The sequence below is a fragment of the Nilaparvata lugens genome, chromosome 9, assembly GCF_014356525.2.
Source record: "Nilaparvata lugens isolate BPH chromosome 9, ASM1435652v1, whole genome shotgun sequence".
In the NCBI taxonomy this organism is placed as follows: domain Eukaryota; kingdom Metazoa; phylum Arthropoda; class Insecta; order Hemiptera; family Delphacidae; genus Nilaparvata; species Nilaparvata lugens.
The window spans coordinates 40,639,925-40,652,836 of NC_052512.1; the positions used below are offsets into that span (position 1 = coordinate 40,639,925).

A 12,912-nucleotide genomic window follows, 5' to 3' on the forward strand; every position below is an offset into this window, starting at 1 on the left:
GGGTAGTATTGTAGTCTAGTTGCTCGCAGCTGATAGCCAAAGCTACAAAACCCGGACTGTACAAGTCAACCAAATAAAATGGAGTAGAAAGGTATATTGAAGACCAAATTTAAATGATCAAAGTCTAAGAGAGGATATAATAGAAGTTCAAAGTTTATATTGTGCAAAATGATGTGGGGATAATTCATGAAAGGATCACAAGATATGACAGTGAGTTGATGCAATTTTCATGTACAAATCAAGCGAATGGAATGGAGTAGAAAGGTATATTATTGAAGACCAAGTTTCAATGTTTAAAGTGTAAGATAATAGAAATTTGAAGTTTATATTTTCCAAAATTAGCGAATAGCGTGGGGATAATTCATGAAATGAAGCAATAAATGAATTCTTTTTTAATTCATTCATGAAATGAATTGCAAGATAAAACAGTTAGTTAATACAATTTCCATGTACAGTACAAATCAAATGAATAAAATGGAGTAGGTACAATACGCGTCTCGGTGACGGCATATAGGCAAGGTATGGTTCGCGGGTCCAACATTAAGTTGGCTCTCCACTTAAATATTTTTGAAATCTCTCAACGCCATCGTTTTGAGCTCGTTTTGAGCTGATTTGAGCAACTTTTATTTCGTTTTGAGCACCCACCGTTCTCGAGATATGACGTCTCAAAAATTGGAGAGCCAACTTAATGCCAGCTCTCCACTTTTCGAAATCGAAAAACTAAACACGCCATCGTTTTGAGCTCGTTTTGAGCTGATTTGAGCAACTTTTATTTCGTTTTGAGCACCAACCGTTTTCGAGATATGACGTTTCAAAAATTGGAGAGCAGCTCTTCACTTTTCGAAATCAAAAAAACAAACACGCCATCGTTTTGAGCTCGATTTTAGCTGATCAAATTGGATCAAACAGCTGTGTACACTCAGTGGCAAAATGGAGAGACTTGGCAACGTTTTTCTCCTATCTTTCTTCACTGTCATTCAAAGACTTTAAAGAGATATAGACCCACAATGCCTATGCCTTCCCAACGATAGCTCTTACTTGAAATTGAATGCCGTCATTGGGGTATTTTATCACGAGATATTATATCTATAATATATTTGCAATACTATAGATTACAAAGGCATTGGTATGTAATAATCTTATAGGTTGCCCCCTCAATGGCCGATTTCAATTCAAAGTATGACACTAGCGCTGCATGTGAGTCTATGCATCTTTAAGGTTTTTGCTGTCATTATAACGTGGACCTCACTATATAGGAGAAGTGGAGACTGTAAAGATAAAAGTATAGTGCCCGGTTGCACAAAAGCTGGTTAAATTTTAACAGTGATTAATTCCTCAAAAAACCAAACAGAGAAGGTTTTTTTCGAAAAGAAGGCTTCTATGACTGGTTCTCAGGAAATTAATCATGATTAAAATTTAACCGGCTTTTGTGCAACCGGGCACAAAGTTCGATGTCACTTACTGTTCACTCATGCCAAACTCTTCAACGAGCAATTTCTTCAGGTTGTCCACCATATCGGGAGGCAGGTAATTCCAAACTTCACCGAGAAATCGGCCGACATAACGTTGGTCGTCCGGTCCGATATGCTTCTCTGCCGGCTTAATACAGCGACGGTCCGATTTACTTGCGTTTTTAGCGTCAGCATCTCCCGAGCAGCCCACTCTTTTTCTTCTTGACCTCTTAGTGCAATACCGTGCGGCGCGATCAGGTTCCCAGCGGTATCTGGCACAAAAGCAGAGCAGAAAAGTAATCAATTTTCGCCACACTGCACAGAAAGCAGCTGTTTTCCAGTCCCTATGTAGATCTGAAAGACATTGTTTGCAGACGACTCTGACGTCTGACGTCAGAACAGGTTTCTTTCCGGCCTAGGCCGGAAAGAGTAAGTACCCTTTCCAGCCGCTAACATGGAACTAAGAAAGGTGATCAAAAAACTTTTCATTATTTATGTTCCTCATTCAATAATTAAAACATTTATAATACTATCATCTTATTGTCATTTGAAAGAATAAAATAGTATAAACTCAACCTCCCACATAATTGAACATCATCTTTTAGGTTATTTAGACGAATCAGAATAAAAAATAAAAATACTTAGACAATTTCCTGATATCCAGATTATTGAATGAAAAAGACTAAGAAATTGTCAAAAAACCACTGATTTATTGATAATTAGAAAGACCGGTTTCGGTTATTACACCATTGTCAATCTCTGATAAACTAAAACTAAATACAAGAGCAGCAGAATTTATACTAGTAGGCGAGTACTGCTATTGGTCGAGGGCATGAACGCCTGGTCTATAGACCATACTATTGAAAGCAGCAAGTTTGTGAGAAATAGGATGACAAGAATGAAGAGGAATGATAACATCAGTATGGGTTGGTTTTCTGAAAATAGAAAACTTGTGAAAACCAGTGCTATGATCTATTCTTAAATCTAGAAAATTCAATACACAATCCTGTTCTACCTCTACAGTGAATTTTATACTCTGATGTAATCCATTCAGATAGGAAAGAAAATTGTCTAGTTGTCTGTTACTTCCTTTCCATAAGCAAATAATATCATCAACATATCGAAACCAGTAAACAATTTTATCTTTAAAATGACTATTTTCAATGATTCTACTTTCTAACTTATCCATAAATAATTCAGCTAGGAGTGGTGAATTATAGCACTGGTTTTCACAAGTTTTCTATTTTCAGAAAACCAACCCATACTGATGTTATCATTCCTCTTCATTCTTGTCATCCTATTTCTCACAAACTTGCTGCTTTCAATAGTATGGTCTATAGAGCACTAACAATACCTATGAGCCATCATGATTTTGATATTGAGATCACTAAAATTAAACAGATAGCTGTCACAAATGGGTATGAAGGAAGTATGGTGGACAGATTATTGAGTAGAATTAATAGAAACATTTCAATCAATTCTAGCTTTGTAGGCTCAAACTGTGAGGAGGAGACTTGGATAACAATCCCATATTTAGGTCATGTATCTGATAAGATAGGTATGGAATTGAAGAGGAATGGATTTCATGTTGCTTTCAAGACCAAACCTATTTTAAATAGTCTATTTAGCTGGAGTAAAGACAAAATCGATATTTGGGATAAAAGCGGGGTGTACAAACTTAAATGTGATGATTGTAATGCTTGTTACGTGGGTCAGACTGGTAGAAGTTTCAAAAGTAGAATTAAAGAACACATCAGAGATTGGAATAAACAAAATGGGGAATCTAACTTTGCAGAACATTTGATAACAAATAATCACAAGTTCACAGTTAAGGAGAATGTTGAGTTTCTGCATGTTAATAACAAAGGCAGAACTTTGAATATTCTAGAGGCTTTAGAAATAACAAGAGTAATTAAGGAAAATTCCCAGTATAGTTTAAATGACCAGATTCATTTCAACCAGTACAACACTACGAATTTAGTTTTATCATAAAATTGTAAGCATACATTAGTCAATAGTTTTTCCATTTACATATTTGTTTTATTATCTTTCACACTTGTTTTCTTGGTTCTTATTTTGTACTCAAAGTAAATTTTATTATCATGGCGATTCTGTTGCTTAAGCCGCCATTTTGTCACACCGTTGAGGGGGAGGAGACTGTCTAGCTAGGCCAATGGCAGGCGTTCATGCCCTCGACCAATAGCAGTACTCGCCTACTAGTATAAATTCTGCTGCTCTTGTATTTAGTTTTAGTTTATCAGAGATTGACAATGGTGTAATAACCGAAACCGGTCTTTCTAATTATCAATAAATCAGTGGTTTTTTGACAATTTCTTAGTCTTTTTCATTCAATATGAATAATTACCACAATATCAACTTCTCAACTACACTAAAAGTGAAAAAAAATATATATATATATATATCCAGATTACCTCAGATTTGCTAGAGCTATCACCTTCCACTTCTGCTTTCGGACGTGCTTAGTAAACAACTATTCTCATATATATATTGTTTATTTTTGTGTGTGGCGAAAAATAGCGTTCACACCACGGGAAAAAATGTTTTTCCAGCTCTCAATCATTTCGAGTCCTCGGCCTATGGCCTCGGACTTGAAAACAGATTTTGAGCCGGAAAAATTTCATTTTCTGCTCTAGGTGCGAAATATACTATTCCTACAGAATGATTAGTCATAAACAGTAGGTTAATAATAATAGACTGAATTATACAGGGCCCGGTATAAAAACCTGACGATTTTTGAGGGATCATAACTAAAGTGTCATTCGTACAATTAAATCATATACTAGTAGTTCTGTGAACAGTAGACCTCACGCAGTATTCTCATCCACAATTACCTGATGTCACTTGTTTTAAATGTTAACAAACTCAGTTCACGTTTGAATGTGTATTCCATTTGATATAATTCATCCAGTTCCGTGATAATCTTTCTATCTGATGAAAATTAATTTTTTACAATCAAAAATATTATAATTTCTCCAGCATTATTTAGTTCATTTGTTTATTTTTAATCACCTATTAAATTAGTTTTTTCGAATGTGAGAATATTGATACTAATCATAATAATACCATGACTGCAAAACAAAATACCTTAAAGCTGCGATTGGACCAAAGTTATTAACAAAATGTTAATAACTCATTCCTTATAGATTATTATATTAGATTGAACATAACTTATCATACACAAGTGCACATATATGTGTTTGTCAACTTCCGTTCAATCGAATAGAATCTATAAGGGTTGAGTTATCAACATTTTGTTAATAACTTTGGTGTAAACCCAGCTTAAAGATGCATACCTCTTTAAGGTCTTCAAATCAGAGATTAACAATGGTGTAATAACCGAAACCAGTCTTTCTAAGTATCAATAAATCTGTGGTTTTAGACAATTTCTTAGTCTTTTTCATTCAATATGAATAATTACCACAATATCAACTTCTCAACTACACAAAAAGTGCGTTTGTTAACATTTAAAACAGGTGACATCAGGTACTTGTGCATGAGAAAACTGCGTGAGGTCTACTTTTCACAGAACTACTAGTTAGTTTCAAATGACATGACTCACCCCCTTGGAGTCGATAGTAACATCATATGCTGCTCCCTTGTCAGAACTTCCCTCTCGATAACATTTGCCTTGAAGTGCAAATGTGGACATGGACAATATCCATTTGGGCATGCACCTTCTTCATCATCATCTGCCATTTTTGCTTTTTTGCCATTCTTTCCCCCTCTTCTCCTCATCTTCCTCTTCTTTCTTTTCGTCTTTGATTTGCTCACTCGGTCCTTACCATCCATAGCTGTTGTCGATTTGTCAGCATTTGATATCACATCCTGATAAAATAGAATTGTGTCACAAAGAATTCGACTGAGTCATTGTCAATATTGTAGAACCGGTCCATAATGAAATAAAAACACAAATATGTTGTGTTTACAAGTTTGTGTTTCTTGAATGGTTCCAAATTTTCTTAAATAACTAAAAATATTATTCGTTACAAGTGGTTGGTAATTGAGTGGAATTTTTCTAATTAATTTATTAATTCAAACCATCTAAATTCAAAATTTATAGTTTTAATGTTTATTTTGGACTAAAATTTTATAAAAATATGTACACGTGAAATTCTAACCTTATCTTGGACTTTGTCACCTATAAATTTGGATGAAAAATAGCACAAGGACTACCTTATTATTTCATCTTTCAATGTTATTACATTAGTCTCATTTGCATTGTAAATAAATAAATAATAAATAAATTTTACACAGTGTTAGAGTGTAGCATATTTGTGTTTTTATTTAATCACAAAATATTGTAAAAGTTTACACTATCAACAGAGATGTTGCGGAGTTTCTCCATATCAAGGTGTAGGCTAATAAAAACGATATTGTGAGTTCCATATAATTTATTTGAGCCAAAATTGAGTTTCAATGCACTAAGCACTAAGACTGTCTTACTGTATGGTAGTGAAACATGGGCAACTACGGTGGCGGATGAAAGAATGTTGGGCGTCTTTGAAAGAAAGATCCTGAGAAGAGTGTTTGGATTGATTGATTGATTGATTGAGTACTTTATTTATGTAGATTACAATATACTGGTTTATACACTTATATACAATAGCTTACAATACAGCAAAATTATAGATGAATTTACATAATATAGACTAAGAAAATAATTATTGAACTGTATATGATATGAAAAAGTAATTTGTAATATAATAACTATAGATATTATATTGTTATGCATGTACATGAATTGGCGGAGCTTTGGACATATCAATGTCCATTCTTCGGAAAGAATATTAAAAGTGTTTGGAGGCATACAGGAAGCAGGAGTCTGGCGTGGAGGCATAATGACGAACTTTATAGGCTGTAGCAGTATGCAGATATAGCCACTGTGATGCGAGTTCGCAGGCTGAGGTGGGCAGGACACCTGGTACGAGCTGACGATGCCTACCCCCCAAACATGGCAATGGAAGGGAAAATATATGGCCGGCGAAGGAAAGGGCGACCCAAAACAAGATGGATAGACGTGGTGGATAAGGATGCAGCAGTAATTGGGGTGCGAAGATGGAAAAGTGCAGCGGTGGATTGATTGATTGATTGAGTACTTTTTTTATGTAGATTACAATATATACTGGCTTATGCACTTATATACATTTATACAATAGCTTACAATACAGCAAAATTATAGATGAATTTACATAATATAGACTAAGAAAATAATTATTGAACTGTATATGATATGAAAAAGCAATTTGTTAGATGATAATTATATTGTTATGCATCTACATAAATTGGCGGAGCTTTGGACATATCAATGTCCATTCTTCGGAAAGAATATTAGAAATATCCTTCCCACTAACTCAGGGACAGAGATGCTTGGAGGCGGAAATTGAGGGAGGCTGTGTTGTAATGCTAAATAAGAAGAAGAAGAAGCACTAAGGCATCATTATATCTTCAGTGGTATTTTTTGGTTAGATTATAAAACACAAACAATCAAATCAAAGATGGAAATTACTGAGATATTGCAATTATTCAAATGCTAATGAATTAATATTATTGACCGAGCGTAGTGAGGTATATGTTTCAACTCAATTTGATTTTGTCTGTCTGTTTGTAACGCGACTACAACCAAACGCGTTGATAGAAATCTCTGAGATTTGGCAAAAATATTCCTTTTTCAATTACGCGTCGATGTATACACAAGGTTTTTTACTTTTTCCTTGCCAATTGAGCATGAAAATCTCTACAATTAATGTTCAGTAACATTTTCACCTAAAATTCAAAATAAGCTCGAAATTCGAGAAAACGTGACTATTCAATTGCAAACTGTTGATTCTATTAAATCATTCACTATGGAAAGATAGCAGACTTCGTGTGTCTCCAGCGTTATTGTCCTGTCACCAGCTGGCTTGGATCTTTGCATAGTAGACTTGAGATGCGCGGGAACACTAGCGTCAGGTGATAAATTTTCATAACGGCAAGGAAAGTTGTGTGAGTGCGCCACACCAGATTTTTTTTCATTTTTGCATTGGATAATATGAAAAGAAAAGGAATTCCTCCATACTCTGATATCACTATAATCTATATATATAAAAGCGAAATGGCACTCACTCACTCACTCACTCACTCGCATAACTAAAAATCTACCGGACCAAAAACGTTCAAATTTGGTAGGTATGTTCAGTTGGCCCTTTAGAGGCGCACTAAGAAATCTTTTGGCAATATTTCAACTCTAAGGGTTGTTTTTAAGGGTTTAAAGTTCGTCTTTTAGCATGTATATTCTTCTTCTCCCAATCTCTTAATTATAATTGAAATTTCCATATCATATGTTACTATAGAACTATAATCTAGATAGAGTACCTCTTCGAAACAGTTGTTAACTGGCAACTAAATTAATAATTTTGTCAGGTTGGCATTAAGTTGAGTTGACTTTGTTAGGTTGGCACCAAGTTGAAGATTCAAATGCATTTATCGCGGAAAAATTGATTGGGCACTGCTACTTCAATCCTGGGAATATTATATTACTAGCCGTCAGGCTCGCTTCGCTCGCCATATCCGTTTAGTCAGACGTTTAGTCTGGACCCCCGACTGGATTGTCCTAACATGATAAAAATTCAGGCGAGCGAAGCGAGCCTGCTAATCTTATTCTTGGACGATCCAGTCGGGGGTCCAGGGGGTGGAGCCCCCTGGCTAGACGGATATGGCGAGCGGAGCGAGCCTGACGGCTAGTACTGTATATTATTTACTTTGAAGATAGGATCATTCTGACTATAGAATATTATTCATAATCAATCAGCTTTTCAATCAACAATTCATTGCATGCATTACACAGATTTTTAAAATAGACCCTTGCTAAGCATGGGTCACCCTCTAGTCATAAATAACTTCAGATTTCTGGCAGATTTTCGAGAATTTGAGTATAGTTACCTCCTCATTATCGGTATCATCAGTTGTAAAGTCGGCATTTTCAGCGTCAGATGTCGACTGATATTCTTCTTCCATTTTTGGACAAAAATTTGTTTCTCCTCAGTCACTTGTTTCGATTCAGACTTGTTCTTATGAATGTGTGGAACGAGATGGAATGCTTTGTAACTGTTATGCGTTCTGTTGATGAAAGAAGTACATCTAAATTTATTATGAATTCGAGAGAAATAAATGATAGATGGAAATAAATAAGAACAGTTCATGAGCGAGTTCTTCAACCCAGGGGGTCTCTATAGTGAGGTCCACGTTATAATGACAGTATTTGATCAACCTTGGTATTGCTATCCTTGTCTATCATTCGACAAAGCCGGTGGTACTATCCTTTTCTATAGTGAGGTCAACGTTATAATGACAGTATTTGATCAACTTTGGTTTTGCTATCCTTGTCTATCATTCCAAAAAGCCGGAGGTACTATGCTTTTCTAGGTCCACAACAATGCCAATTATGTTTTTGACAGTGTAGAAATTTAATTAATGCAGAGAATCGGCATCGCTATTCTTCTATCTTTATCCACTGCCATTATAACGTGGACCACACTATAGTTTTATTGATTTCACAGGCATCTGCCCAAAGGGTTCCTATTTCAATTTATTCAACATTCCAAATCCAGGTTATGAACTATGATAATAATTATTATTAAACGAAAATCCAAATTAAATGCTGTAAATCAATCAATCAAAACTTTTATTTGTTATCGAACATATTTTATACAAATAAATAGAGTTAGTATCCAGGTACCAGCATTTGGAAACAATATAACATTCAAATAATTGACCGAGCGAAGTGAGGTCTAAGATTCAAGTCGACGGTTTGGCATTTCTCTTTATGTTTAAATGTTTGAATGTTTAAATGTTGCGCATTTACGGCGAAACGCGGTAATAGATTTTCATGAAATTTGACAAATATGTTCCTTTTTTAATTGCGCGTCGACGTATATACAAGGTTTTTGGAAATTTTGCATTTTGATAATATGAAAGGAAAAGGAGCCTCCTTCATACACCAATATTAGAGTGAAAATCAGACTATAGAATTATTCATCATAGATCAGCAAACAAGTGATTACACAGATATGTGGAGAAGCCAGTCTATTGCTGTATTTCCATAATGTCTTTAGTTTCAATAAGGTACTTGTGGATGAGAATACTGCGTGAGGTCTACTGTTCACAGAACTACTAGTATATATATGACAATATTACACAACAAGATACAATGTAGGTAACTTAATAACAATAATTAACAGAAACAATATTGTGAATAATTAATCAGAAAACCAATAAGAAATGACTAGGAGAACTATATGCATGACTAGAAAAATTTAATGATTTATTGCTAATGATGATTAATTCTGACCAGCAATCAAACCCCTACAACGCACTCGTTCATAAAAAATATATCAATTAATAACTAGTAGTTCTGTAAACAGTAGACCTCGCGCAGTTATTATGACGTCCCAAACCATAAGCACATCCACACTGATACACTAACTATTTATTTGATCAGATCATGCTTACACAAGATTTAATTATCATATAACGCTTTCCGGAATTTAGCGCTAGAAAACCAGAAGACATCTAGGCGCCCAGACGAGCTGTTATAAGTTCTTTGCATCCTATTATTTTAATGGTGCATAAAAATCGCATTCAATGAGGCATGCAATGAGGCATGCAATTTATAGTCTACACAGCTGCTATTTTTTTACCAAGTTACATTGAGATATTGAATTGCATGCGTCATGGCATGCAATTTATAGTCAACTCGACAGCTGATTTATGATGAAGAATTCTATAGTCTGATTTTCACTCTAATATTGACGTATGAAGGCGGCTCCTTTTTCCTTTTATATTATCCTTGAAATGCGAAATTTCCAAAAACCAATGATATATACGTCAACGCGTAATTTAAAAAGGAACATACCTGTCAAATTTAATGAAAATCTATTACCGCGTTTCGCCGTAAATGCGCAACATATAAACATATAAACATATAAACATTCGAACATTCAAACATTAAGAGAAATGCCAAACCGTCGACTTGTATCTTAGACCTCACTTCGCTCGGTGAATTATAAAAAATAGTGGCAGAGAACTCATTTAGATAAAACATAACTATTTCAGTGGAGATTTTCATCATTATCTTATCGTATATTCAAGATTAAATTTGAAAAAATTATCTGTATTTGATCTTGATATGAGTTATAAGTCCATTATCATGGATCTGATAAATAGAACGTTTTTCACATAAATATAAACATTATGAACATTTTCTGCTGAGAAATTTGACAACAATAATATCATTATTTTATCTTGATTTTGAACTACATTTTGTATATATTTCATAATGAATCGACGTCTAGAACTCTCATAAACCGGACAAGATAACAAAATATGTTCAAGATTTCTATTGCGTTTTTATTGCAACTAGGACAACGTTCGGTACAGTTGACTAAATAACTCTTTCCTTGCAGAAAAAAACCAATCATTCTTTTCGATGATAACCTTAGCTGTACTACACATCTTATTTTTTTCCATGCCGATTCTCATAATCAACTCATCTGCTAATGAAAAATTGGGGTTTATAATTTTGTAAAAAGAATGAGCTTCAGATTCCAGGGATCTATTTATATCCGCAAGCCTAAGTCTATCCCTGAATAAATTTGAAAGGATTTTTATCTCTGCTCCATCAATATTCTGAAACTCTCTATTATAGTCTTCCCATATTTCCGGACACATATCTCTTAATTGTGAAACCCAATTATTGTTTCTATTTGGTACACCTAAAAAAACTTTTTTGTGTAGTTGAGAAGTTGATATTGTGGTAATTATTCATATTGAATGAAAAAGACTAAGAAATTGTCAAAAAACCACTGATTTATTGATAATTAGAAAGACCGGTTTCGGTTATTACACCATTGTCTGAGCTCATCAGAGATTGACAATGGTGTAATAACCGAAACCGGTCTTTCTAATTATCAATAAATCAGTGGTTTTTGACAATTTCTTAGTCTTTTTCATTCAATAAAAAAACTTTTCTTGAAGAAGAGAAAACATTATTACGGGGTACCTATGAGCTGGCATTCTCTGTAAAATTATTATTAAACGAAAATCCAAATTGAATGCTGTAAATCACCCCGAAGACTTCTGCTACTGCAAATATTGACAACAGGGTAAACAGCTAGATGGAAATTCGATAAGCGCTACTATTCAATAATTATTTGTCAGCCCGTGAATCGAACCTGGTACCTCCTAATTGCCGGTCAGGAATGCTTACCCTTACACCAAACTGACAATCTCTGGATAGCAGCGCTCATTTTATACGAAGCCATAGCGGCCACCCAATCTACAGATGGAAATAAATTGGAAATTGCATTTGTTCAAATGCTAATTAATGAAAACCTAATTATTATTAAACGAAAATCCCAATTTAATGCTGAAAATCACCCCGAAGACTTCTGCTACTGCAAATATTGATAACAGGGTAAACAGCTAGATGGAAATTCGATAAGCGCTACTATTCAAAAATTATTTTTCAGCCCGGCATTCGAACCCGGTACCTCCTAATTGCCAGTCAGGAAAGCTTACCCTTACACCAAACCGACAATCTCTGGATAGCTGTGAATTTCCATCTAGCTTTTCACCCTGTTGTCAATATTTGCAGTAGGAGTTATGACAGTACCAGTTCAAAACGGATAAAATAAATTACTCAAGTTTTCTGTTTAATTAGATTATATTTTGTTTATTTTTTAAGCAATAGTTCTTTTCTCATGAGTTATAAGAGTTAGATCCTTAACCTTTCGCAAGCCAAGCGATTCTTTCATTATAAAGTGATAAATTATTCAACATTTTCATATTATTTTTAATAATTAATAAATACGGTATTAATTATTAGTCATTTATGCTTAGGCCTACATGTCAACCTACCAACCAATCTAGAAATTACCATTTTATCAGCCCCATTAAGCTATGGTAAGTTAGTAATAAATTTTACAGGTTAATGAAATAAGAGTTTTAAAAAAATGTATATAACATATTATGCTAACTTGAAAAGTACTGTGGAATAGGTAGTGTTATAAAACAAACGCTATGTTATAAGTCACTTGCCTGTTGCCTCTGTAGTAACCTACTTGAATTTCCCAATTTCAATCAAAAACTTTATTTCCTCATTAAGAATTTTTCAACTTCCAAGACATTATCAGTGGTGGTTTGTTTATCATAGTTTTCTATGTATTCATTATCTCAAATTCAGTCACCTGACTTTGAGCATGTCTTGTAGATCAATAGAGATTGGATGATCAATTTGCGTCACACAGCTGCATAGGAAAGAACTACGTGGACTATCGGCTTGGGATAACAGTAAATGTTGCGACATAAACGCCCTATACCATGGGATATTTACTTATGCTATCGTTTCTCTATGGTAATGTATACTTCTGAAAAAAAATCTAGTGTGGCGAACTCACACAACTTT

General features: G+C 34.4%; 1 protein-coding gene across 3 annotated transcripts; it reads right to left on the bottom strand.

Moving 5' to 3' along the window:
- Window positions 1–1,446: 1,446 nt before the first annotated feature.
- On the bottom strand, window positions 1,447–12,692 carry LOC111051924. Of its 3 annotated transcripts, XM_039435880.1 has the most exons (5): window positions 12,546–12,692; window positions 8,860–8,868; window positions 8,391–8,563; window positions 5,032–5,297; window positions 1,447–1,723 (listed from the first exon to the last, which is right to left on the bottom strand). In XM_039435880.1, exons 3-5 carry the CDS (start codon window positions 8,463–8,465, stop codon window positions 1,459–1,461), a joined length of 606 nt encoding a protein of 201 aa, XP_039291814.1. In that variant the 5' UTR covers window positions 8,466–8,563; window positions 8,860–8,868; window positions 12,546–12,692; the 3' UTR covers window positions 1,447–1,458. The 3 variants fall into 3 exon arrangements, with proteins under 3 accessions (XP_039291814.1, XP_039291813.1, XP_039291815.1); XM_039435879.1 differs by lacking the exon at window positions 8,860–8,868 and having other exon boundaries at window positions 8,391–8,567; XM_039435881.1 differs by lacking the exon at window positions 8,860–8,868 and having other exon boundaries at window positions 8,391–8,567; window positions 12,485–12,692.
- Between the last annotated feature and the right edge of the window lie 220 nt (window positions 12,693–12,912).